The sequence below is a fragment of the Alternaria triticimaculans genome (genome assembly GCF_023758025.1).
Source record: "Alternaria triticimaculans strain BMP 0046 chromosome Unknown scaffold_1, whole genome shotgun sequence".
In the NCBI taxonomy this organism is placed as follows: Eukaryota; Fungi; Ascomycota; class Dothideomycetes; order Pleosporales; family Pleosporaceae; genus Alternaria; species Alternaria triticimaculans.
The window spans coordinates 693049-719995 of record NW_026055958.1 but is presented as its reverse complement, the minus strand read 5'-3'; the positions used below and the strand labels follow the sequence as shown (position 1 = coordinate 719995).

General features: G+C 53.8%; 9 protein-coding genes across 9 annotated transcripts; 5 read left to right on the top strand and 4 right to left on the bottom strand.

The window, feature by feature from the left end:
• Positions 1-1929: 1929 nt before the first annotated feature.
• Positions 1930-4932, top strand: J4E78_000262 (uncharacterized protein; the record flags this gene model as incomplete). Its single annotated transcript, XM_049360928.1, has 1 exon — positions 1930-4932. One exon carries the CDS (start codon positions 1930-1932, stop codon positions 4930-4932), a length of 3003 nt encoding a protein of 1000 aa, XP_049226211.1.
• Positions 4933-5178: 246 nt separating this feature from the next.
• Positions 5179-5686, bottom strand: LCL2 (Long chronological lifespan protein 2; the record flags this gene model as incomplete). The annotated part of the gene is made up of 2 exons (XM_049360927.1): positions 5179-5372; positions 5518-5686. 2 exons carry the CDS (start codon positions 5684-5686, stop codon positions 5179-5181), a joined length of 363 nt encoding a protein of 120 aa, XP_049226210.1.
• Positions 5687-6197: 511 nt separating this feature from the next.
• On the top strand, positions 6198-6474 carry NOP10 (snoRNP complex protein; the record flags this gene model as incomplete). Its single annotated transcript, XM_049360926.1, has 2 exons — positions 6198-6378; positions 6449-6474. The coding sequence occupies 2 exons, from the start codon at positions 6198-6200 to the stop codon at positions 6472-6474; spliced, it is 207 nt and encodes a 68-aa protein (XP_049226209.1).
• A 570-nt stretch (positions 6475-7044) lies between these two features.
• Positions 7045-9613, bottom strand: J4E78_000259 (uncharacterized protein; the record flags this gene model as incomplete). Its single annotated transcript, XM_049360925.1, has 4 exons — positions 7045-7245; positions 7308-8222; positions 8274-9182; positions 9449-9613. 4 exons carry the CDS (start codon positions 9611-9613, stop codon positions 7045-7047), a joined length of 2190 nt encoding a protein of 729 aa, XP_049226208.1.
• Positions 9614-13835: 4222 nt separating this feature from the next.
• On the top strand, positions 13836-15287 carry J4E78_000258 (uncharacterized protein; the record flags this gene model as incomplete). Its single annotated transcript, XM_049360924.1, has 1 exon — positions 13836-15287. The coding sequence occupies one exon, from the start codon at positions 13836-13838 to the stop codon at positions 15285-15287; it is 1452 nt and encodes a 483-aa protein (XP_049226207.1).
• Positions 15288-18301: 3014 nt separating this feature from the next.
• On the bottom strand, positions 18302-19916 carry J4E78_000257 (uncharacterized protein; the record flags this gene model as incomplete). The annotated part of the gene is made up of 2 exons (XM_049360923.1): positions 18302-19643; positions 19690-19916. The coding sequence occupies 2 exons, from the start codon at positions 19914-19916 to the stop codon at positions 18302-18304; spliced, it is 1569 nt and encodes a 522-aa protein (XP_049226206.1).
• Positions 19917-20471: 555 nt separating this feature from the next.
• On the top strand, positions 20472-22369 carry J4E78_000256 (uncharacterized protein; the record flags this gene model as incomplete). The annotated part of the gene is made up of 2 exons (XM_049360922.1): positions 20472-20549; positions 20600-22369. The coding sequence occupies 2 exons, from the start codon at positions 20472-20474 to the stop codon at positions 22367-22369; spliced, it is 1848 nt and encodes a 615-aa protein (XP_049226205.1).
• Positions 22370-22513: 144 nt separating this feature from the next.
• On the bottom strand, positions 22514-24052 carry J4E78_000255 (uncharacterized protein; the record flags this gene model as incomplete). The annotated part of the gene is made up of 1 exon (XM_049360921.1): positions 22514-24052. The coding sequence occupies one exon, from the start codon at positions 24050-24052 to the stop codon at positions 22514-22516; it is 1539 nt and encodes a 512-aa protein (XP_049226204.1).
• Positions 24053-24458: 406 nt separating this feature from the next.
• On the top strand, positions 24459-26901 carry J4E78_000254 (uncharacterized protein; the record flags this gene model as incomplete). The annotated part of the gene is made up of 2 exons (XM_049360920.1): positions 24459-26032; positions 26082-26901. 2 exons carry the CDS (start codon positions 24459-24461, stop codon positions 26899-26901), a joined length of 2394 nt encoding a protein of 797 aa, XP_049226203.1.
• Between the last annotated feature and the right edge of the window lie 46 nt (positions 26902-26947).

Below are 26947 nucleotides of genomic sequence, written 5' to 3'. Positions count from 1 at the left end.
GCACCGGATGACGAACGCCATGCCTCTCAGCACGAGCTACAGCAGCACATGGAGTGAAGCCCCACGGAGTCCATGGGTGTTGCGGGACATGATTGCGTGCATGCAGCACTGCCCTCTGTCCCTGAGCGGGAAGCCGAGCATAGCCGCCGCTGTCGACCGGACCCTGCTTGACTATCAATCGCCCTTTGCTCCACGTCGCGATACGCGCTGATACTACCTTATTGTACATACGTCCCGCAGTCGGCACTACTCACGGGCAGATGAAGATTCGACCATGGACGTCAGAGCAGCCCGTACCTCGATGCGCGCTGTCGTGTAACCAACGAGGCGCATACCCCGCATCATCTCTCATCTCGCCTGCGCACCCTTCTTCACGACGGTGCGTTCATTGGACCCCCTCGCAATGACGTGCACGCGGGTCAGAGGGCAACCTAAACGACTACCCGCAGTTCGGGAGAGCAGCATTGTCAAGGTGGGTCGTTCCTTGGACAGCTCGGAGTCGACCGACATGGCCACCATGCGATGATGTCGTCTGCAGGACCCCTCTCGGTTCAGCATCCCGGACCCACAAGCACACGCCGCATATGCAGCACGTCTAATAAACAAGCTCGCGCGAGAGACGCTTCAAGTAGCATGCGTGGGGGCTGCTCACCATCTTACTGTGCATTGTCCTCTTACCCCTCGCCAGCTCATCCAACTCCTCCTCCCTAGGTCATAGGCGTCGCTGTTATTCTTCCTATGCTCACGGAAGCCGGGAGACCTCCCGCCATGCATGCATGACATGGACCCTGCCAGTCAGACATCGAATACAACACGAGCAGCCTTCAAGACATTATAGCCGCCTATCAAGGGCTTGGTCTGATAGTGGCTCGCAAACGACATGGCACGGCCTGGCTATGGCGTGCAGTTTGACAGCAATGTGGTCGCACTGCGTCCAGAGATAATGCGATCTCTGTACCATTGTTGCCATTTAACGCGGTTGCTCGGAGTTTGAGCTCGACTCGGATGGCCATGACTGGAGCGCGGCGTCCATGGCCGGCTCGCTTCATATACGCATCGTTACCGATCATGACTGCTACACCAGCAGATGACTACTCGACGAAGCGCGACCGATGAGCCTATCTGATAAGCGCCAGCTTCATTCAGAAACAGAAAGGAAAGCACGTTCCGCCCGAGTGACGAGGTATCAGAGATTCACCCAGTGAGGATTCCATGCTGCGTAACCCAAGATCAGATGGGAGAAAGGCGTGAGACATCAGCACGGAGAAGGGCGAAGAGAATGACACAAGGGCAGTGTGGCCGCACAACCTGCTAGTCCATCTGTTAGAGCTCTTGCGGTGCAGAAACCTCGCGATCTCAATCGCATGGTGCCACCCTTTCCAACACGCCATCTGCCTTCGCATGGTTCTCGGATTTACAGTGTTCTAGCATGGCCACGCAAATGTGGGGTATAACGAGTAGAGACAATGCCTCTGGGGAAAGTAGCAATGTCTTTTCGGAGACGTAACCACTCTAGAAAGGACATACTGTAATGCCCGTGGCCATGGTGTGTGAGACAGCGAATCGAGAAGTAGGTAGAAAAGACGTAGGTGGTCAGCGGGTTCGTAGTAGGGCGAAGAAGGCAGCCTTTGTCCATGGAGTGTCAACGTAAACAGGCATGCAGTATACCAGTACATTCAATCTTAAATCTCAAGGACTAATCCTCGGTGATGTAAATTTGGCATCTTCTTTTGGTAGCTTTCTAGAAGAACATGACTTGCACTGGACCCTGGTTCTGAATCGTTTTCAGGGCCCGTGCGTGGTCGCTTGACTCGCGAGACACGTCGAATGCGCGTTACCACAACAAACAGACACGAGCAGCACCATTGTTATCGCATCTCAGCATCACGACATCGCGACATCCGTAGCTCCTAGTCGCATGTAGCAAACATGGTCCGAACACATTCATCGTACACGGCCAGCCCCACGCGCTTCCAATCGCCCCAACGCAGTCCGGCGCGCCGCCCATCCCAAGATGGATCACAATATGAGATGGACCTGGACGCCCTGGGCCTCAACTCGACCTTTGAGTCTACCGAACTAGAAAACAGCCACCAACCGCCAGTCGATCATGTGGATACGAGCGAGATCGAGGGGCCGGAAGACTTCACTATGAACATGACCTACTGGATGACGGCCGATCTACCGCTGGCCCAGATAAAATCGCGAAAGGAGGCGAACACGAAACGACCGGTAATACGAATGGACGCCATACAAGACGGGAGCGAAAGCAGACATGCGACTGAAGTGGGTGAACCGGCAGTTGTGGTGGAGGACACGGAGCGGCGGAGAAGTAATACATCTCGCACAGCCTCTCCTACCAGGCGCCCGAATGGCACCAAGAACGAGCGCCAGCACAGCTCGCCAGCTTCCGAGAGGTCCATGGAGAATGACGAGAAGGTTCGGAGCTTCCTCAGCAACCTACCAGACACGGAGATGGAGGGCGCGCTCACAGGAACACCGCTACATGCGCCTAGACACAGCTTTCTCCAAGTCCCCCGGTCGTCACCCCCGAAAGCGCGATCGCTACAGCCCACCGTCGAGGACTATGATACACCGCGGAAGCCCACGGGAGAGACGGTTATACGGCACACTTCAGCCATTATCGATACGAGTGAGCAGGACGTGGCGCGCAATAAGATTGCAGAGCTACAACATCAGCTGGAGCAGCAAGAGTCTACTTCGAGATCGCGCATCACCGAACTTGAGACGATCCTCTCGTATGCCCGCTCCGAGCTCGAGAGCTCACGAAACGACAACTACAAGCACAAGGAGAAGGTGTCAAGTCTGGAGAAGAGCTTGGAGCAGCAACGTGCAGATCACGAAGCTGCTCGCGCAGCTGCGGATGCCGAGGTCAAGGCGCGAGAAGATGCACTGGAGACCAGGATGCATGAGTTTGGAGAGCAAATGCGCCTCCAGAACCTCACAAAGTTGGAGACCATGCTTGAAGAGTTCGAACGGCAGCGAAGGGTTCTTGAACAAGCCAAGCGTCAACTCACCGAGGAGGTGGAAGACAAAGACCAGAGGCTGGAAGAGATGCAAGCAGAGCTGGTCCAGGTGCGCCAAATACACGAGCGCGAGCTACACGATCTGAAGGAAACGCAACTACACGAGTCTGGACATGAGGATGAGGATGCTGCGAAGAAACGTCTCTTATTGGCCGACCAACTCTCATCGGTCCAAGCCCGCGCGGATGCTCTGCAATCAAGCCTCGAAACGGCCACGTCCGAGGCAAAGACGGCTCGTGAGGAAGCCCGAAGGAGAGATGATATGCGGTCCACTGTCGAGACACAGGCTCGACGCCAGACAGCCCGCATTGCAGAGCTCGAGGGACAATTACAAGCGGCGAAGTTCGAAGTGGAATGCTCGCATGCTGATGTGGCAGCTAAACAACAATTGTTCCATACAAATCTCGATCTCAACTCTCGACTCCGCACATTGCAGTCAGATCTGGAGGCTGCACGAAGGGAGCTCACTGTAACGGACCAGCAACGTCGTCGTACAGCTGACCTCGAAGATCGCATGAGAGATCTCCAGTCGCAACTCGACGCAGCTCGCGCCAATACAAACACGAATAAACATCAAGACCCGCATGCAGGCGAGCTGAGGGCGCGTATCAATGCCCTTGAGACGCAGCTCCGATCTGCGCATGCAGACTTAGCTGCTAAGGAAGAAGAACTTCAGCATGTTGTTGCTGCCGACAGAGAACCCGAGTCTCCCCAGTCGCAACTTGAGCTGTCCGGCACTACGAAGATGACAACTGAGGGACAACCACAGGTAGCTGAGCTCGAAACACGTATTCGATCGTTGCAATCGCAACTGCGATCTACTCAAGCCGACCTTGCCGCGAAGGAGCAACAGATATCAGATCTTGTTGAGTCGTCAGAACAGACTGAGCAACGTCTGAACACAGCCCAGGGTCGATTACAGAGCATCGAAACAGGCAACACGAACCTTCGCCAACAGCTTTCGGAAGCGCATCGCGACAGTGCCAAGGCCAGAGCTGATGCGGAACGCTTTGAGCAAGACCTTGAAGATGCCAATGATCGTTTGCAGGATGCTCGCGCGGAGGCAGATCGCCGCGTAAACGACATTGAGAAGAAGCTCAACAAGATGAAGGAGCTGAAGCTTGAAGCCGAGAGCAAGTTCAAAGAGCTACGCGACCAGCACGAAGACATGGCGGAAGGGCACGAGGCCATGATGGAGGATGTCCGAGACAAGGCAGAAGATGCTGTACGCAAAGCCGGTGCTCTGCTCGAGCAAGAGCGTAGCGAGAAGCGGAGTCTTACCAAAGACTTGAAGCGAGCCAAAGACGAGATAGAGAAGCTCCGCGCTGCCGCTATTGCAAAGCTTGCAGAAGAGGATACAGACGACGATACTACCATCTCCTCATCCGCAACCGAGACAAATGCAAAAGATGCCGAGATTGCAAACCTCCGCGACATAATCCGCAAACAAGTCTCGGAAACCAAGACCCTCAAATCAGAACTGTCCACCCTTCGCAAAGACAACAAAACCTTCAAGGCTACACCTACACCATCGTCCCAAGACACGATAACTAGCCTGGAAGCTCAAATTTCAGTCCTCCGCTCCGAGAACGAAGCCCTTGAGACTCGTCTCGCAAATCAAGCTGCTGAAAACGCTGCTATCAACCAGCAAATGGACGAGAAGCTAGCCGCTCTTCTCAGTAAGCTTATGAAGGAGAAGGCTAAGACAGTGGTGGGCAAGCGTGATGGACAGTGGACGGAGAGTGTGAGGGAGTTGGAGGAAGAAAAGAAGTTGCTGGGTAAGGTCTTGATGAGGCAATGGGGGAGAGAGGAGGTTGGTATTGATGATGAGAGGGAGGCGAAGGATGGGAAACAAGCGTATCGGTACAAGTACGTCAAGAGATGAAAAGGTTGGAGTACTCATTGCATAGCAAAGGCGTTATTGGTATATTTGCGAATCAACGAATTCATGACCTGGACTGGGTGGTCCATTCCCGAGATTCTCGCTCATCTTTTTCGTTCGACGTGCATGTCCGTGCTAGCTATGCCCATGTCAAAGTATCCTCTCGACATGAGCTCTCCATGGCCAGCCATGATGTCTCCGTCCGCGAACGCGTACACTCTCTTATGACATGACCAATGTATCATCCTCTTATAGCAGGCCCTTCCTGGCCAGTTCGACCTTCCTGCCAAACTCGCCAGTGTTCCATCCTCCCTTGCTTCCACAAATCGCGATACCGTCACCAAGCTCGACTTTATCTTCGACGTTCTCCCATGCGCAGGGGCAGTGGTGCGGGAAATGGACGCAGGAAAGGGTACCAGGGCAGAGGTAGTGAGAGCATTGTGCTGTGAGAGGTTGTTAGCAAACGACATCTGTACCGCTCTGTCCTGTCATTGTAGAAGGCGCATGCGCGACGGAAGTAGTGTAGAAAGCTACGAGGCTGGGAATATAGGTGTGCTGTAATGTAAGGGGAGGGAAAGTGCAACATACCGGCTTCGTACTGTGCCTGATACCAACTAGCATCACTCCTCACATTCTGCGGCTCCTGATGCTGCTGTCCACCACCACCACCGAACATCTGATCGAAGAAGCCGAATTGCGCACTCGAGCCCCAAACAAACGATGCGAGGACCGCAAGAAGAATTTGGAAGCGCGCCATATCCACAGCAATATCTCGTGTATATGCGACAAGCGTAGAGTAACTTGTGTGAAGCGTAAGTCAAAAGTGGATGATGTGTCTGGTTTCCCCAATCCAACCAATGCAAACGAGCCAAACAAGCTGCAGCAGAGAGTCCAGAAAGTGGCAGGGGTGGGTGGTGGTCTTGGCACAAACCATGGAAAGCTCGGTGGTCCGCAAAAAACTCCGCGCCCGACGAACGGGAATTTCGAGCTCTGCTTTATCGCGACATCCTTACGCGACACTACTACCCAACCGCACATCACCTATCGCATTCGCTCAGCCGCCAATCTTATCTTCTAGTTGTAAATCTTAGTGATATACTCAATATACCGGAATGTGAGTCTCACTCCTACAGCCGGCGCGAAGCTGTATCTGCACATGGCGCGCGACCGGCACCACCTCGATCCCCAACCACAGGCGCAGCATCCTCCTCTTCAGCACAAAAAGCCCTCCTCGAATCCAAGAGCGCAAAACTAACACCCAATCTAGCATGCATCTCATGTACATCCCCGACCCGGCGAACCCGACCAAGCGCATCTACACGCTGAAAAAGGTCATCGACGGCGAAGTCAGCAAGAGCGCGCACCCGGCCCGTTTCTCGCCCGACGACAAGTACAGCAGGCACAGGGTTACGATTAAGAAGCGCTATGGACTGCTTTTGACGCAGCAGAGTATGTTTTGGTCATCTACATAGCTCGAAAGAGTGGAATGTTGAGGGTACGGAGAGCTAACGGTGCGCAGAGAACAAGGTTGCTGAGAAGAACTAAGCGTCGCACACAGCGCAGTAACAACGGCATTTTACGAGCGGAAGGCGGCAGTGGGGGAATATGGAGACGATGTAGCTGGAGATGCGACAATGTTCTGGGGGTGATAGATGAAAGATGGAGGATGTGAAGGCATGACAAGGGCGTTCAACGGCGTATTGGCGAAAGAAAAGTCTTCAGACACGCGCCGATTTAGTGCATGGCGGTACGGAGCGCCGAGATTCTTCTTCAGTGGTTAAAGATCAGGGTTTTCAATGAGATGGTTATAATCAGTTGATCTTTTGGGGGTGCTGAAATGTGCCCATGTGCTGATGCCGAGATCTGTGAGGTGTAGATACCGCAATGTCTCCGCCTGACTAGGGAGTCCGACCGACAAGATATGATGTTGATTGAAAGCTTGAAAAGCCCAAAAAATGATATGTATTACAGCTAAGCTACACATGCATCGCGACATGACAGAGCTAGCCTATAGGTATAAAGATGCAAGGAGAGAAAAGATATCTAAAAAGAAGGGAAGAAGAGAAAAGAAACAAGGACGCCACACATGCTATCTATCATCTTCGGAGTCACCACCTACAACGTACTACTTCTCCATCTCCTCCTCTCCATCGACAACCTCTCAATTGCCATCCTCCTGACCACCTCCTCGACATCCGCAAACTGCTCGTAGAACTTCAGACTCTCTGGATTTGCCAACGTCCCACTCGGCTTGATCTTCTTGCCGGAGACGATTTGCTTGACGGGTAATTCGACTTTCTTCAGGTTCACTGTGGTCTGTGATATACGTTAGCATCATGCTCTCAGAAACTCGTCAGAGAAGGAAGAGCAAAACTCACCGGAATATCCCAAGTCTGAAACACAAACCGCGGAACATGTCTCCGACTCCTCTCCTCAGCAATCTTCCTCTTGACCCTATCCACCAACCCATCCGTATACTCGTACCCTTTGTTCATTTTCAGGAACAGCATGACACTCTCATCCGCATCACCAGGCCTCCGTTGCCCAACACAGATGCTATCTGCAATCTCCGGAAAGTGCGTCTCGATAACGCTGTAGATATCCGCAGAGCCAAATCGCACACCACTGGGGTTCAGCACGCCGTCTGCGCGGCCGAGGAAGAGGATCTGACCCGTGATGGGATGCATCTGGATGAAATCGCCGTGTGTCCACACACCAGGGAAACGGGTAAAGTACGCAGATTGGTAGCGTGTGCCTGCCGCGTCGTCGCCGTAGAAGTAAACAGGCTGGTTGGGGAAGGACGCCGTAGCCACGAGTTCACCTGGTTCGCCATCTGGTACTGCGTACCCAGGTCCAGATTCGATGAGGGAGTCGTAGACTTGGACTTTCATGCCTAGGCACGGGCCCTGACAACCGCCACTGTACACGGGCTCCAACGGGTTTTCGATACCGAAGCGCCCTGCGATGTCGGTGCCGCCGGAGATGTTACGGAGGTGGACGTGAGCGGGGAAACCGGTGTCGTAGAACCATTCGAATTGCGCTTCGGGGAGGACCATGCCGGTTGTTGCTACGCTTTTGAGGGACTTGAAGGGGAAGAGGGTACGGGGGGTGATGTTACGTTTTTGCAGCTCGTGAAGGAATTTGGGGGAGGTGCCGAAGTCGGTTACGCCTTGTTCTTCGAGGATGGAGAGGAAGGTCTCGGGGGTGGGTTGGAAGGGCGAGCCGTCGTAGAGGATGGAGCGGGTGCCGAAGAGGCAGACTTGGACTGAGACGACGTACATTATCCAGCCGGTCTGCGACGATTAGTCAGATGGGAGGTAAGATTGGGTTGGGGGAGGACTTACGGTTGTGTACTGTAGAACGACGCTTTCAGGCGTCATCTCCTTGTGCAGTATACTCTCCTTCGCGACGTTGATGAGAACGCCACCTGTGGAGTGCACGATACACTTCGGCACGCCCGTCGTTCCACTAGAGTACACAATCAGGAACGGATCCCTGAATGCCACCCGCTCGAACGTCAATGTGTTGTCTCCTCCGGCCACTTGCAAAAACTCATCCAACCGCACCGTCCTGGCCAGGTGTGCGACATCGGCGGGTCTTCCAGGAAACCTAGGCTGCACAACAACACCCTCGAACTCTGCAACACCCCCACTCTCCATTCCCGCAATGATCTGCTCAATCTTGGGTCGAAGGTCGAAGGTCTTGCCGTTGTATACCGTCCAGTCATCCACAAAAACGTACTTGGGTCGAATCTGCAATAACCGTTCGAGAATGCCCTTGGCACCCATATCCGTACTGCTTGAGCTGAAAAGACCGCCAACAGCAACCGTCGCCATGAACGCAATGAAAGTATCGAAACTCGTTGACGCGATGACAGCGACACGATCCCCCTTTCCGACTCCTCTAGCCCGCAGCGCATTCGCGAGGACACCAACTCGTCGTCGTAGGTCACCCCATGTCAGATGACGGATCTCTGTGTTCCCCTCGCGGATTTCTGTGAGAGCGATCTTGGTTTCTTCCTTGTGGGTTGTCGTGCGTACGCCGGGGTAGGTGGGGTCGGCGGTGAAGAGGATGTTTTCGGCAAAGTTGAGATAGGTGCCCTGAAACCAGTGCGGATTTGTTTCCATCGGTAGCGAAGTATCGACGACGGTTGTGTAGTTGCCGGAATAGATAAGATTGCTGGTTTGCCACATGTCTTCCCAAAAGTCTGTGCGTGATGGGCCGACGCTCCAGTTGTAGAGGTCGCGGAAGGTCTGTAGAGAGCATGTTAGTGGTGTTCAACCTTCTTTGACAACTGTTGGCTCCATCATAGACGATAACGAAGGTATGTGACATGCTATGAGTCTGGTTGAGTTTCATGTTCTTGCGTTCGTGTGCTTCAAGTATGAAGCACGAGTTCTGCCCTCTGATGCCATCGGCAACGGCCTCTTGACTAAACAGAAGAACCTGCCTGATGCGCACGATGCTTCACGCAAACATGCACCCCCTCTGTATCACCAAGTCCACAAGCAAAACATACCTGCATCTGCAACCCCCTTTTCGCATTCGCATCCTGAATAAACTTCCACATCGCTGTAGACTTCGGATCTGGATGCTCCCACAGCTTGCGCGGCGTAGACACTGCCGCCACCATCATGACCGGTGCCTGGTACTGGACCTCAGTCTGCATGAGCATAGTCGCCATCTTCTCCTTGTTGAGAGGGCGGGTATATTGATCGCGAACGAATATAAGGAAAAAGGTGAACTCGAAACGAACTGGAAACGAAGAGAAAAAAGCGAGTGTATGTTGGAGCGAGTATCACACTTGTCAATCCAAAGGCATAATCATTGTAATATGAACGTCTCGTCCCAACGCTGCAAAGTCACATGCAGAGCGCTTGTTGTTGCATATTTCCTTCTTCTGCCCCAACAATCGGCATCTACCACGCGGGGATGCGAGCGCTTTCAGTAAACAAAAGGTACGAGAGTCTCGAACAAGACACGCCAAGTACGCGGCTAGGAACTTAAATCCATCGATTTCCACGTTTAATCCATGAGATCTGCGAAAACGCACCTTGGCCGTCAGGTACAAAAGGGGATGCCGTGGACGTTCAGGGTTTTCGATGTACAGATTCGTCGTCGCACAATTGATATGTAACCGCCCATGGCTTTTCGCTTCCCCTGCTGCTGCCTCGGTGATGTCGCCGATGGGTTGAGGTCATGCGGGGAAGCTTGGATACGGATCGCATACATCCGAAGCGAACGTTTTTCGTTATACACTGTTGCTTTTGTCGCTTATCGGGTCTTATCTGGACGTTTCTGTTGAGAAGTAGATTTCAGTCTCGATCCAGTAACTCCTTTGCTGTTCCTGGAGATGATACTGTAAGGTTGTAGGTAGTGCGCAGTCAGTCCAGTTCGCCTTGTGAGTTGCGGGTGTCTGCGTCTTCTGTGTTGCTCCTTGCACGCGAGCTGAAGCCAATAGAGCGGCCAGAAGGCGAGCACTTTGCATTCGGGGTCATGATCGGTTGACCATGCGACCGCGACTAATTGTGCGATGGCACGTGGCAGTTGCCAGTGCGCGCGTCTGCGTAATGAATCATAGAGATGGCTGTGAGTGCACCGTATAGGTGAATACTTAAGTCGTCACCAAGCGCGCTGCTTGACTCCAGTGCCGCACGACTGCTAACGACAAGCCATAAAGGTCCAGTCGCAAGCTGTTGCTGTTCGATTCTCCATCTGTCTGCACTATCGTCAATGTCCAGGATTTCTGCTGTCCTTACCCGGGCGATACATGAACCGGCTAATCTTCGATCCCTGCCGACTGTTGTAATATCGGTATCGCCATGTCTTAGATGTGGTTGCTTGCACCATACACGAGTCTTGTTCTGATTGGTGCATACCCCGCGATGGTGGTCAAGACACGGCAGCCGGTACAGCTATGCCGCGGTGTCGGTCGAGGATACTATACGTGAAACTCGCTTCCAAGCAAACACTGACTGGTGGTGTGCGAACAATATTACGACCGATGATCAGATGTTCGAGAAGGTTTCTGCTTAGCCGTGGGTGTTGGCTGCGAAATTCCTGGGTTGGCCCGCCGATCCCGACTGACGGCTTCTCATTAATTGCGTGGTTAGCCGTGGAGATGAAGTAGCTCGCCGTTGATGGACAAGCGTCAATCGCTGAAATTCCACTGATATTTTTCCGACCCGTCTTACTTGGCAATCGACTGATTTTAGCGGTACACCCCCACGGAGTACTTCACTCCCAAGCATGACGGCGCGACTGTTGCGGCTGTAATACAGATACGCAGGCGTCGCAAATGAACCAGGATTAATGAAGAAATGTCCACGTGATTCGGCGCACCGCGAGTCGTCTGTCAGCACAACGTGTGGATGCCTGTGCTCCCTAATTCTTGGGTTTGTCACCTCCGTTGGTAGTACGGCTGGAACACCAACTGGTGCTCGATCGCGGATCGCTGCGTCAAAGTAAGACCTTACATCAGACAATACCTGTGCGGCTCCACGGGGCCGAAAATTTGTGTATGTGTTGGATTCCTAGGGAAGCGTCTGAACCAGCTAGGGTCGAGGGGCAACTGGATTGCATCATCACAGACGGAGACGCATGTCTCTGCTACGATGGGGCCGTGTCTCTCAGCTTGTGCTTGCCTGTGGCCTTATTATGAATCGATCGTGCCCTTAAAGCCACTTCAATGCGATGACGGTAACAGATCGGGTGGAGGGGTGTTTCGGTCCTGTGCGTGTATCGCCAGCAGTCAATGTCGTTACCACGTTGAGACGATCAGGACGAGATTTCCGAGGCCGAGTTTGGTACCACGCGGTACAGTTGAGCGTGGCAACGGGTGCGCAAGCGTCACTGCACACGAAGACACTGCGTGTGAGACACGCTTCTCTCCATGCAGGGCCCAGACGGTATGTATGGGCGTGGACCGGACAATCGTCTGAACTGCTGCGAACCTAATGAAAAGAAACCAGACGATGAAATGGTCCTTGGTGTTGGAGTATTGGACCCTTTTGGGGCGCCTTGTGACGCAAGCTTAGGGGGCCGGACTGTTAAGGTGCAACAAGGCTACCACAAAGCTACCACAGAACACACTGAAGTCAGCGGTAGTGACTAAGAATGGACTATGGTCCGAGCGATGCTGCAGTGAGAGTCCGGAACTGGTAGTCCGATGCTTCCAGGGCGATATATGCTGACAGCAGGCAGCGAGGCTCTCTCGTGAGATGACTGGCCGCGACTGCAACTCCAACGAACCGTTGATCAGCCTTCTGCAAAGCATGTCGGTATTGCGAGCAGCCAACTAGTACGGTCCTAAACTCCGACGATAAGCTGCTAGAGGCGTAGTGTAATCTACACAGATTGCCGAGCAGATGCTAGTGGCTGGATTCGGCGACGTGACTGACTCTGCAGGCAATCAGAAGACCCTCGCAGACAAATGACGGGACACGTCTTGACTCGATGGAAATTTCTGCGGTTTGTGATTGAGAGGGCGGCACGACGAACTGTAGGTATAGGCTGCGCGGGGCCCAGGGAGGCCTGATGGTGGTGTTGGCGGTGTGGGCTACAGAAAGTGCAGCGACGAATGGGGAAGCAGCGACCGTGCACACGGTCTGCAGATAGACTGCAGGTAAACTGGAGCCATGGCAGTTGGACCGAGAATAGAGCCAGGCGATCAGCGTGTTCCTGAAGGGCTAATGCCAAGTGGATTCGGAGCCCGCTGCATGCGCTCAGAGTTAGGCGTGGGCGTGACGAGGCAGACATTCTCGTGCCGTCAGCGCAGTGCGACGACGGGCGTGCTGGGGCTGGGAGCTGGGGGCGGGCAGCGGCAGGCGTCGGAGGCAAGTCCAGCTGGGGGTCGGGGAGGCCTGCATGGGAGAGTTTGCAGAAGAAGGGTCCTCCATCCATCCCGTCAAGGTTTACTGAACCAAGGCAAGCAACGGTTAGAGCGGGCAGTGAAAAAAAGACATGGTGACAGTTATCGATGATCCTTTCGGCAATGGCGTCGCCGGGTCCTGGGCCAACCCCACACGGTGGACACCCCAGTGGGCGACGGCGGGCGCTGAGTGGTGCTGCCCCTGAGCGGCACAGGAACACCTGTCAGGTCACCGTCGAGGGCGCTGGAAAGGGAAAAGGCGGCCTCGCGCGAAGATGAAAGGATGGCGATCTTGAACGCGTGCCGTCCTCTGGTGACATTGCCATCGCAACGCCCCACGGGCTCTTGCAACGGCAGCAGTCGGGTGTGCACGCCATGAGTTCGCAGCAGGCGCTCTGAAGGCGCTCGCTGGCAGTGTCGCTGCTGAGGGTGTGCCGTCTGAAACCCTCTGCGGGCCACTCACACCGGCCACCCACATCAGGTTCCTGAGCGCATCTGCTAGTTCAGTGCAGAGTTGCGCCATGCAGCCCCCAAGCGTCAGTGCAGCGTGCCTGTGCTAGCCCAGCGTGAGATGATGAATGGCGCACCGACACGGTGAACTGACTCTTGGGTTCCCTCGCTCCTCGGTTGTACTTGAAACCTCGACGCCTGCCAGGGGTGGGCAGCCTTGGAAAGTGCTGCAATATATACAGCCCTCGCCAATGTGCGTAATATAGCGTCGGTCTTTCTCAACCCACCCTACTGTACACCACGCCTACATACTGCCCTGGAGTGCCCCTCAGTGCCTACACCTGACCCTCTGACATCTCACGCTCCAACACAACACCCCGTGCAACAGCCAGTCTCACTCAGCGCCGGCTTGCCTGGTGCTCCCAAGCCACGCACACGTCTCCGACCATTGGCGCGTAGCACCTGCACGCCTTGGTTTCAACTCGTCCCGGCTGCCGCTCAGTCCGATAGCCAGTCCGATAGCCAGTCCGATATATCACCCACCGGATCCGCCACGCCGGTGCAATTACATTCTCCCTCTGCAATCATGGTCGACGTTGCTGTGACTTCGCAATTGAAGCAGTGGACTTTCGCCAAGCCTGAAGTTGTCGCCCGCCCACAGCGCTCCAGTACTGACAGTGCCGCCTCGAGCCCCAACCTGTGCGACGATGCTCCCGACACCCTGCGCATAGACTCCGCCGCTGCACCAACATCGAGTCCCTCCACCAAGAAGGAAGGCAGAGTTTTCCAGGAGCGATACCTCTCCAGCGAAGAAGACCTGACTGCCGACGACGGTTCCGCTTCTGAATCAGAATATGACTACGATGACGTGGTTGTCCACGACCTCTCGCAGGAGTGCAAGGCAAGGACGATGTCTGTGTCGAGATGGGACAAGGGAAAGAGCTGCGACATGGCCGTGCTAGTCTCGTACGCGAATGCAGGTCGTCCCAAGGTCGTTGAGGTCGACTGCCGCTCACCTGTCGATCGCCCAACGGTGCAGCCGCGCTCGGCCTCAGTCGCGAACCTGCTCCCAATTACCACAGCCAGCAAGCTACGCAAGGCCGACGAGGCACAGCGCCTGTCCATGAAGGTCATGCCCACAAGCCGCCTGGCTTCACCACCTCTATCCCGCTCCACATCACCCGTCGCCGACCCCGAGCCTCGACGACCCTCCACCAGCCACAGCCCCATCACACAGAAGCCGACCACATACCCCGACTCCGCTTCCTTCACATCGTCGTTCCAGACCGGCTCAAGTCGCAGCTACTCGCCTGCACCGAGCGAGCCACCTCGCCGGCCCTCCACCTCCGCTCGTTCCTCCGTATACGTTGCCACAAAGTCCCGCCTTGACCTGTCACGGATACAGACGTCACAATCATCATACCAATCGCATAGGCAATCACAATTCGCCCCGCTGACTCCCCAGTCCCCCGCTCTATCCTTCCTCAGCTCCGACCCTTACGAGAACCAGAACAAGAGCGCGGCATCGCCCATCATCAAGAAGCCCGCTGCGCACCGACGGTTACGCTCGATCTCGATGAAGCTCTCTCTGGCCAAGATTGCCATCTCGCCAGCGAAGAAGCCATACGACTCTCGCATCAACGGCCGAGCCCCAGGAGGACCCACCACACCGCTGACACCAGCGCCCATGACTCCCATGACTGCACCCATCCAAGGCTCAGACAACTTCTCCAGCCCAAACAAGCTCCGCCGCGCATCTACCATCCTCCGACCCAAGTCTCGCGGCAGCGAGTCCAAGCGGGCACCAACACCCGAGAACGCACCTCCGGTCCCGCAACTCAGCACTATGCAGCAAAAGCGTTCCACCACCATGGGCACCTCCATGGGCAGGATGACCGCCCGGGGCGCCAACGAGCGTGAGCCTACACTCGTCATACCAGAGTTTCCTGGCAGCGAGACCGATGACGCGACATCCAGCATCAAGAGCCGCGCAATCCGACGACGCAAGTCACTGATGGATTTCATGGATTCCCTATGAACGCATCAAGAACTCAATCTGTTTCGAAACGCTCGCATAAATGCATAGACGAACCACCCCAGCATGCGACTACCTTGTACATGTTACCCTACCAGCCACTACCTTCTTCCCTGCTCGCCGCCTTGGCACTTAAGCAACCTTAGCGCATAATACCCGGTGTACCCATGGCGCACGACATGGCATTTCCTTGTCCTCTACTCTCCGTTCCTGTTTGTTCTCTAGAGGTTACGATACCCTCCCAGCTGCTCAGTCGTTGGCAATCGCGAAGTGTTCGCCGCCACACATCTATCTGTCGCTATCATCGCATCCAGCATGCATATTTTCTTGTCATTTTACAATTTGTCGCTCAGCTTGCAGCCTGACTTTGTTTTGTTTCGGAACGAACAGTCATGATATCCCAATTAGTTGTCATCGCTTAGCGAGACGAGAAGAATAGAATCTACTTCGCTTACAACACTTTCCCTGTCACGTCGCTCTGCCAGAATCCGTGATCATGGCTGACACCTTTGCCTTGTGACGTACATGTTCATGGTATTCCCGAGTATCACGCCATCAACTTGCGACAACGACATCGACAGCGCGCATGCACAATGACGCCACATCACGCAGCCCAACCACCAGGTTTCCAACCACCTTTCCCAGCATAACCAGGCATCAACAAACCTTCGCGAACCCAACACCACGGTCCAACATGACGTTGCCAGACCCTCTCTACAGTGGACCTTGGGTCTCAACTTTTCAAAATCCAAGTTTCCTCTTCCTACAATACCTTCGGCTCCGGAAAAAAGGCATTATTCCCAGGACCGACTGAGTTCCGCCGTCCCCACCAGCACCCTGCTTTGCCGCGGACCGAAGGCGTTCAAAGACCCAGTTTTTGCGCTGTGTTTCTTTGGGCTTGGCTATCGCAGGGTGACTGATGTGGGGACAGGTACCCTTGTTTTGTCCCTGTTAGGGAAGACGAACGAGGCGAACAGAAGGAAACTAACTGGACCACGAAACATGCAGCCTATCGGCTAACACCGACATTTTACAGACACCCGACATGTACGGTACGTGTCGGCTGGATGTGTGAACTCTGTATGCTTTTTACTCGGGTATGCAAACGATAGTACTCCGGAGTAGTTGCTAGAGCCGGAGGAAAACAAGACTTGACAACGCCCTCTCCGCGTATACCTGCAGTGCGACAATGATGGGAATTTGCTTTGCCTTTGCTACAGTACACGTGTAGTCCATGCGTTCCCCTCCGTTGCTCCATCAATCATACCGCCAATAAGATGACTATCTCGACTCACTCTCAGCATCCATGCTCGGCTATCCTGACTAAGTAGCAATAAACACCGTTCTGTCACCCCGACGCGACGACCGTTTTACTCCACCCACCGCCCATCCCTTCTCCACTCCACCATCACACGGTCACACACCCACGACGCACCCCACCTGCCAGATAGACACGAGATACAGAAGAGAAAAAAAAAGCAGCCTCACTCAGGCGATCTCAATATCCGACCCAACCCTGTCTATAACCCGCCGTCCGAAATTGACGAACAAAAAGGACCCTCCAGCCCGTGACTTGACTCGGCGCAGCCGCATTCCCCTTGTTCTCGCCGTGAAAACCACCGACCCCGATCAGATACCCGTTCATCTCAAACTTACCAGACAAAACCGCGTTCCGACGACACCCTTGTGATCGCCTTCTTGCCGCCTTTCTTCCTTTCGAATGTAAGATTTCTCCGTGTGGCACGTGCGTACCTGGGTGTTTGTTGTGGCCGGGATGTGCCTTAATCTCACGACCACGACTACATGACTACGACTACGACTACGACTACGACGACAACGGGTGGGTTGATTACTGTGTTGACATTTGCCGTCATGTCCCGTCTCATGTCGCGTCGCGTTCCGTGTCGTGGTCGTGTTATGATTGTTCCTTCGTCAAGGTGAAACGCGTTAGGGTCCGCGAATGCGCTCATATCTTCTGGAAAAGGAAAGAGGGTACTTGGCGCATGGCAAACGGGAACGAAGGAAGATAAGCCTGTGGAGGAGGATGATGCAGGAACGTGTGATTGTGATAGCGGAGGGACGGAGTATGGCGTGCATGTGAATGTGGGCGTGGCTGCGTAGGAGTATGAGGGCTGTTTGATCGGCCGCGAGGGATGCGTGTGGAGATGAGACGGGAGAAGACGGGAAATGGGTGGGTTTGCATGATGACGGAAGGGAAGAAGAGGAGGAACGGTGTCCTTGGTCTCGTCATCGCAGTTCTATTGAACGAACCCTTCAATCGACATTTTCGTTCCACGGGTAACTTGGTAGCTTGCGTACCCATCTTCGCTTCCTTCGCCGCAGCAATGAGACCCCAGTATTACTGCATTATCAGCCTGACACTTTCGTCTGACGCGCCATTCTTTCCATTGCTCTAGTCTGACTGCGCTTCTCTGCCACTTTCCTCCTTTCGATCAGAGTTCTCTCCAGCCCGGCTTCTCATTGAAGCGCTATGTATCGCGTCCAATTATTTGGCGTACTTCATCCTTTATCGTGCATCAAACCTTCAAGTGCATGTACATGGTTTAAAATACATGTGTTAGACCCTCGGCCAACAATGCTGCGGCCCAGGGTATTGGTGAGGTCCTTAGTAACCGCCAAATCATGTGCTCTGAACGTGTGTCTTGATTCTTTGTTCGTGCAGTCGCGGACTTCCATCTCTATGCCGAAGACAAATCTGACGAAGATCATAAAGTTGAGGATTACATCCTTATCAAGGAAGATACTGAGGGGGTATTCTGTACTCTACACTAGTATTAAGCCAGAATTAGCAAGATCTTTGTGCAATAGAGACTCCTGATTTGTTTGGTTCGACGGCGGTAAGAGAAGATACAATGCGAGGACGCTGAGGTCCCTGAATAGGATACTTTGCGCCGAACATGTATGGCTACTTAGTAGCAGATGTAGAGTTGGACTGGCTACGGTGAAAGAGATGTGGGCTGTGTAGTATATGTACATGAGCAGTTTGTGACTTCGATCTAGTAGTCTCTGAACTCAGGCCAGTGTTGTGTGACGCACTCTGGCACGTTTACAGCAGGCATCTCCTCCACTGTCAAAGTGACAATGTTATCCAGCGTGCTTTCAATCATTATTACCAGGCTACGAGGCGACTGAGGTATATCGTAGCGTATCAGTTGGTTTCTCGGCATCTTTTCCTTCGCGAACCACTTGGATATGGAAGCTGTGGTCGGCTCCTCGTCCAAAATCCACCGATGAATTTTGTCCACAGTTGGTCCATATTCCAGACAGTCTACGAGACCGAATGAAGCACGTTCTACAGCGTCAAGTTGTATATGAGACCATCCTAACGCATACAGAGCAAAGCTAAAGGTTGTGGTAGCTTCAGTGACAGTCCCGTCGGGGGACTTGGTATCGTAATTGAGTTCGTAGCGTAGGTTCAACTGGAACGAATCCCAACGCGAATCGCCAGAGACAAAGAACAGCCGATCTTCTTCGTCCCATCGGTCAGCTGGCCACATCTTGACCAACTGAACTTCCGGTGGTAGCTTGACACGCACGGGGAATTCTCGCATGAAATCTAACAGTCTTTCTGCATGTTGAAACCTTACAGATGGATCCAGCCAATCCGAGAATCTTGGTATTGCCGGTATGGCGGTAAGGAGGTATCGTTCAACAGATCGTCGCTCGTGAAAGGCGCCAGTAGCATACTCTAGAAGATCATACGGTCCCTCTCGCAAGTACATTTCTGGACCAACTTTGCGCAGTCTTAGCGCCAAGTGCTTTCCCGTTTCGATTGAAAAGCTATTCAACTGCATAACACAGCCGTAGTCTTGAGCCCAAAGGTTGCGCAAACGCGTTTTGATGCCGACGTTGGTAAAGGAGAACTCGTGAGCTTCCCTCCCATACATACGTTGCACGATGTGACCATTGACAAAGTCTTTTGGCGAATGCGCGAGAACACCGGTAAGCGTCCATCTGTCAACTCCTGGAGGCCGCATGCATTGCCAAGCAAATATACTGAGATCGGCTTTCGAACGAATTATTTCCTCTTGAAGTCGCTGGAAAGCCTTTTCAGCCTCGCCGTACAGCAGTGGGAGATTGACGCCAAAGATTCCAAGGAGGCAGTAGGCTATATCTTCAGTCCGCGTGGTCTTTCTCTTTGCCGCCCAAGACATTCTTGTTGCCACTGACACCAGGTCCAATGACCGATTATGCAGTAGGATCTCTACGCCGATGCCAGTGATGGTCGACAAACTATCGACAAGATCCGTTTTGAGACCGATGTAGTTCCATCTGGCATTGTAAAATTGAATGTCGCGTGGAGCAATCAGTTCTTGGAGAGTCCAACCACGCGTGAACCTAGTATGCTCAGTACGCAAAGCGTAGATGGAGTAATTGGGCGTACCAGCGGCATTTCGGTAAATCGACACTTATCGCTGCAGCGGAAGCCAAGTCCTCCAGATGGACGTAACATACTTTTGCGTCTTTGTACCATCGATACATGGAATTGATCGCTTCCGTAAGCTCAGCGCTACTGCTTTTGTCAATGCAGCAGGTATCGATCCAACAGTGCGTAATACCAGCTTCTTTCGCGATCTCACACGTCTTGACAATCTTCCTGTAGCCTCTCATGGAGGCATCACGGGTTTCAACGTAGTCCCTATACGACACCTCCTCATTGCCCCACGTGTGCGATAGAATTGCGTATGGGGGGATCGATGCGCCTATGAACTCTTGGAATTTCCGAGTCCTTGTGTTGATAAGACGCATGTTGTATGCCGGAGGCGGAGATCTGGAAAGCGGGGAAAGAGGATGTGCCAGTATCTCAGCCTGACGGGTAGAGGAGCTGAAGATGCATGTCGCTTAACTCAGCCCGGGCATGCATCCTCAGATAGGTAAGACGCATCCTTCTTTGCTGTTAAGCCTATCCATAATATCTACGTGATGATAAGTTTGAGAACGCGATGGGTCTTGTATCGTAGATGACTGTAGTTCGTGGTGTGAGTGAATGGCAAAGTCACACGTTCACAGACGCGTTCGCAGAACCGCTAGCTTGTTCCATCGTTAGCGCCAACGACGTCATGGTAATTCGCGTCTGGCGTGACGACGGCTCCACTTTCACAAGCTTCGAGACGCGCATCTCTCCCCGTCAAACCTCTGCCGAGTGATGCTTGTGGCTTAGCAAACATGGCATCTGCGAGCGATGTTCTTACCCTCATTAGCTCTTTGACACTCCGTCTGAGCATATGGATCTTTCTGCGATGGGTATGCATGAGAGAATGACTGCTTGATGCATGTAGCTAACCGTTCTGCAGATACCCACAACGATCGTACCTGCACTTGCGACCGCACTCACGCTCGTCTACATCCCCTCCTTCTTCACCAGCTTCCAGGACACGGCGCAATACAAGATCATATCCGATGAACTTGATATCATCGTGAAGGAAACTGTTGGTGGACGCGGTGATGACTCCGGCGAAGAAGTACAGCTTATCGACGGTGCAGATGATGGGCCGCTGAAAGAGCTTGACGTCCAAGAGACTGTCCAATATGAAGAAAGAGAGCCCAAGGTGCTGCGTACACTGCTCACTGGGCTCCCAAGCCCTTCATCAGCCATGTGGAGCTGGATCACCTTTGGCATCAACATGGCTCTGATTGCCATGGCCTTAGACGTTGTCTATCGCGCTCCGTTACTCCACCAATGCCACGATGCGAGCTTTGCACGCGTCGGCTACGTGTCGGAAAACAGCGCAAAGATCCTAGTGCGAGAGCCGTACGCCTTTGACGTGAAGGTCCTCTATCGCTCCATCGATGGAACCGAACGATCGTGGATGCACAAGACCCACCGCGCCAGCCAACCCGAGTATTGGCTCACCAACGAGACCGACTTCACGACCGTCATGAACATCGAACACCTGCGACCCGATCTGCCTTACGAGTACATCGTCGAGACTTCGCGGGGAAACATATCAGGCACCTTCACGACCGCGCCGAAACCGGGGCGCATATCGATGCTTAAGGACAACAAATACACTTTCGTGCACTCGAGCTGCATCAAGCCTCGCGTCCCGTACACGCCCTTCCAGCACCCTCTCGAATTCCCCGGCATGAAACACCTAGCGCGCTGGCTACCAGAGCTTAAGCCCTACTTCATGCTGTTTCTCGGCGACTTCATTTACGTCGACGTGCCACATCGTCAGGGTAGCGATGTAGAGACCTACAGACGCGAGTACCGACAGGTCTACTCTTCGCCATCATGGCCGGCAGTGAGCGAGAACCTGCCATGGATCCACGTTATTGACGACCATGAGATTCACAATGACTGGAACAGCAACATGACGGGTGTAGCAGTCCCAGCCTACGACGCCTTCACGCACTACAACGCCGCGCCCAACCCTCCTCCTCATCGCGAAGGCGTCACCTACTTCTCTTTCACACAAGGCCCAGCAGAGTTCTTCCTCCTCGACACGCGACGATACCGTACCCCCGCGAGCAAAGACGCTTCCGACCCCACGAAAACAATGCTCGGTGCCCAGCAGCTCTCCGATCTTCTGGACTGGATACACAAACTACCACTTCCGGGTGTTCACTGGAAGTTCATTGTGACCGGCACGCCCTTCACAAAGAACTGGCAATTCGGCTCGGAAGACACATGGGGTGGGCATCTGTATGAGCGCAGACGTATCCTGGAAGCTGCATGGGACCTCTCTTCCACGCACGACATCGGCGTCGTAGTCCTCAGCGGTGACCGTCATGAATTCGCTGCTACGTCTTTCCCACCACCGAAGGATGGCAAGTGGCCTACGAGCGCTACGGTACATGAGTTCAGCACCAGCCCGCTGAGCATGTTCTACCTGCCCTTCAGAACATACAAAGAGACAGATGACGAGGACGTATGCCTCAAGTACCTTCCTGACGGTAACAGCAAATTTGGTGCTGTGGAGGTTACCACACCTGAACACGGAGAGCAGAGCTTTGTCAACTACAGGCTGTTCATCGACGGAAACGAGGCTTGGACGCACAGCATCAGCACACCACCAGGGAGGAGTGGTAGCCATAGGGCGAAGGATGCCGTGTGGGGATAGTGGGTGCTTGGAAATGGCAGAGTCGAAGGTGTTTTCGTTAGTTTTAGCCACATGTCTTTTTCCAGAAATGAGGAACAGAGCTCCTGTTTTGAGGAATAGTTTTCGTAATCTGGGTATCTTCCATTGATATCATATGCTCCAATTTCATCCCCACTTCCTCTTCGCTTTCTCCTCGTCTTCCTTGGTCCACTCCCGTGGTAGTACGGCGAAGACAAGATACGAGGTATGCGTCTTGAGCTCCGGCTCAGTCCTATGCACCAGCCTGCCCTCCTTGAACAATGTCCGACTCTCCATGTCCTTCTTCGACTGAGCAAGCCTGTCATGTTTACTCGGCGGCACGCCTTCCATCTTCTTCTTCTTGCCCTTGCCCTGGCCCACGCCGTCTTTATCCACGTTCTCCCCGCGTTTCCGCGCCTCAGCCTTTCGCATGACTTCTTCCTGCTTCTCGCGCTGCATGCTGTGGAACACTGCAGCGCGGCCTTCTACGTCCCTGAGTCTTTGTACCGCTTCCTGGACGTTTGCGGGATGTGCATTGCCACCGCGAACACCTTCTTCTTGCAGACCGACGCGCTCACGACGTACATCGAGGCGCTTGGCGTTGATCTCTACCATGTCTATTTCCACCCAGCCGAGGGTGCGGAGGGCGGACACGGTCTTTGTGACTTGTTCGATGCAGGGCGAGAACGTGCAGATACGGACTGCGTTTCGCGGGTTGAGGGGGCTGCGGAAGGGTTTCGAGGAGGAAGTGTTCGGTGGTGGTACTTCGGTTGCGGGTTCGTCTGGCGTGGATGGGTCTGAAGCAACGGACTTCAATGCGGCGGAGGAGGGAGGGGAGCGCGTGAGGTGTTTGAGGGCGTGCCATGGCGCTGGCAGATCGAGAAATACACAGTCGGCGTCTGGGCCTGTCGAATCTTCGAGATTGAAACCGTCGTTGTATACGTCGCGATGGGTTACTTTGACTAGAGGTTCCAGGCCGTGCTCCTTGATCTCGAGCTGTAGCTGCTCTGCGCGCGGTTGGTGGTACTCAAAGCTGTATACGCCGCCAGTCCGTGTCTTGCGCTTCCTCTTCTTGGATGTGCCCACTGCATTCTCCTCGTCGCCGTTTGTCTCGGGCTCTGTAGCTTGTGTCCCCGGGTAGCCATTGTAGACGGCTCGTACCGATGCATGCGTAAAGCTTCCACTGCCTGCGCCGGCCTCGATTATGTGGTCGCCCGGCCTTGCGCGCAGTCTCTGCAATATGTAACTGTAATCGGGCGTGTATACGACTTGGGTGCGGTGCGGTAACGATATCGTCCACATCTCTGGTGTAGGTGGTATGAGATGCGCAAAACCACTACTCGCTGCAGCAGCCTTCACTATATCCTTCTTCGCCGTATCCGGCTCGGCGACTGGTGTGCCCTCTCCTTCATCTTTGGTGTCTCTCTTGCGCTTCTTGTTTTTTCCGCGCGACCCAGTGTCGACAAGGGACGCAAGAATTTGCGTGCCCCAGGGCTGGCCGACAAGTGTGCTATGTGGGAAAGAACCGAATCGCGTGTTCTCAACCTTGCCTTCAGGATAGTCGGAATCGGCCTCGGGTCTCAAGACGGCAGGAATAAGTTGATCGCGGCGCAATTGCAATATACCGAGATTATCTGCGGTCGCGCAAGTCCCCGGGTCAAGGAACGGGGAAGGTGTCGTCGCCATGGGTGTAGGAAGTCGCGACAGACCAAAGATGTGGAGATGATGCGATCGCGACTCGGAGCTCCAGAGAACAAAAAGATATTCAGCGGGGAGCTTTCGAAGACGCTATTGGAGGGGAACGCCAAGCCCTCACTGACAGGGATTCTTATTGCTCACTCAGAGACCACCAACAGAACGTGACGAGAACATCACTTACTGACTCACCGTAAGCGGCTCCCGGACTTACACCTGGCCTGACTACTAGCACCGTTTCCCGTCACTCCTTACAGTCCCGTTTCCCGCCACATTGATGGTACTTGCTTTCCGGTCCTTGTCCCGCACCGTCAAATCGCCTTCCCCACTTCTACTCTCGAAAACCAACTGCACTTGGATACACCGGAGTCAGATATCGCCAAGATCAGCAGCCAACATGGCGACACCGGCGCGCACCCAACCTCCATGGAAGGAACCCAAAGATTCAAGCCCAGCAAAATTGAAAGTCTGGAACTCTTTGACGAGATCAAAAAATGACTTCATACCTATCGACCCTGAAGGCAAAGAAGTCAAGTGGTACAGCTGCGGTCCTACCGTCTACGACGATGCACACTTGGGTCATGCTCGGAATTACGTCACAAACGACATTCTGCGGAGAATCCTGGCCCACTACTACGGTTACAGGCTGAAGTTCGTTCAGAACATCACAGACGTTGACGACAAGATCATCCTGCGCGGGCGCCAACAATATCTTCTTGCCAAGTTCAAGGCCGATAACCCAACTGTAACGGATGAAGTTGTCAACACCACCATTAAAGCTTTCGACGCATATGTCAAGAAGAACCTCCCTCTACTCAATGAGGATGTCAACATCGGCAGCTTCAACAGCGATTCTGCGGAGAAGTATGCCAATGTCATCCAGGGCAAGTCCGTCGACGGTGTCGGTCCACCAGGCGACAAGGAAGCGAAGATCAAAATGCACCTCCGGACGGCCAGCACAGCAGTCACGTCGTTGCTGGCTCCATCGAAGTCGACCCCTGAGGACGTGGAGATTTTCTATGCTGGCGCTGAGGACGTACTGTTACCTTACCTCGACTCACTATATGGTTCAACTATTGATGCCAGCGACCACTCGGTTTTCACAACACTCACCAAGAAGTACGAAGCGCGCTTCAACGAAGACATGCGAGCACTCAACGTCCTCGATCCGGATGTCGTCACTCGCGTGACTGAGTACGGTGATGATATCGTAGCTTTTGTGGACAAGATTATCAAGAACGGCATGGCATACAGCACATCGGATGGATCTGTTTACTTCGATATTGAGAGTTTCGAGAAGAGAAAGGGGAACCACTACGCACGCTTGGAGCCATGGAACAGAGGTGACACCAATCTGCAAGCAGATGGCGAAGGTGCCCTGTCAACAGTCAAGACCTCGGAAAAGCGCAACGACTCTGACTTCGCGCTCTGGAAGTCATCGAAACCGGGAGAACCAGCATGGAAGAGCCCATGGGGTCCGGGTCGGCCAGGTTGGCATATCGAGTGCTCAGTCATGGCTTCGGCCGTTCTAGGCGAACAGATGGACATACACAGTGGAGGTATCGATCTCTGCTTCCCGCATCACGACAACGAACTAGCACAGTCAGAAGCCTACTGGCAAAAGGAAGGTGGTGCGCAGTGGGTGAACTACTTCCTTCATATGGGTCATCTGTCTATATCAGGATCCAAGATGTCAAAGAGCTTGAAGAACTTCACCACAATCCGCGAAGCCCTGAGTCGCGGTGATTGGAATGCACGGAGTTTGCGCATCATCTTCCTTCTCGGAGGCTGGCACGACGGTATCGAAATCACACCAGACATGCGAAAGTCGGGTTCATCATGGGAGAGCTATGTCACCAACTTCTTCTACAAAGTTCGGGATCTTGAAGTACATCCAAACATCAGTTCGACCTGTGCTGAAGACGAGAAGGTGAAACAGTCTCTCGAATCTGCGAAGGAGAAAGTACACAGGTAAGACACGAGAAGATGGATATCGAAACTTTTACTAATGTAGCATCAGTGCGCTAGCCGACTCGTTCGACACACCTACCGCTATGCGTGCGATTTCCAGCCTCATCACCGAATACAACTCAGCCGACAAGGCTGGACTGTCTGACGATGTCTCATTCGACGTCGCTCGCTACATCACTCGCATGGTCCGGATATTCGGCCTTGACGGTTCAGCTGACCCTTGGGATGGTGGCATCGGCTGGGCTGGCATTGACATTCCTTCAGCCGCCAAGGAGCACGTATACGCTGTTTCACGTGAGCGCGACCAAGTAAGGCAGCATGCCATCGCCGGTGATCTCAACGAGAACCTAGATTCTATCATCGCCCAGCACAACCCCGCGAAGCAACAAGACATAGAAGCAGTCCCATACGCCGAAGTCCTTTCCACCTTCCAACAGTCTCTACAAGACCTCGCGAAGAAGCAAGCACCAGCAAAGGACTACCTCGACCTATGCGACCAGCTGCGCGACACGCACCTTTGGGATCTCGGCATCTACCTCGAAGACCGTGAGAACGCGCCCGCCATGGTTCGCCCAGTCGATGCCGAACTGCAAGCCGCCCGCTCTCAGAAAGAGGAGATCGCTCGCCAAAAGGCCGAAGCTAAGCTCAAGCGCGAACGTGAGGAGGCAGAGAAGAAGGCTAAGCTTGCGGAACAAGCTAAGATCAACCCTAAGGATATGTTTAGGACTGAGGAGTACAGTGCGTGGGATGAGGATGGTCTGCCGACGAAGGATAAGGATGGTGCTGATGTGGCTAAGGGGAGGGTGAAGAAGCTTAAGAAGGAGTGGGAGAAGCAGAAGAAGTTGTTTGAGGAGCATATGAAGGCTTGATCTGGTGGTGTTTCAAGCACGTTGGGCTTGGGCTCGCGAAGCATTT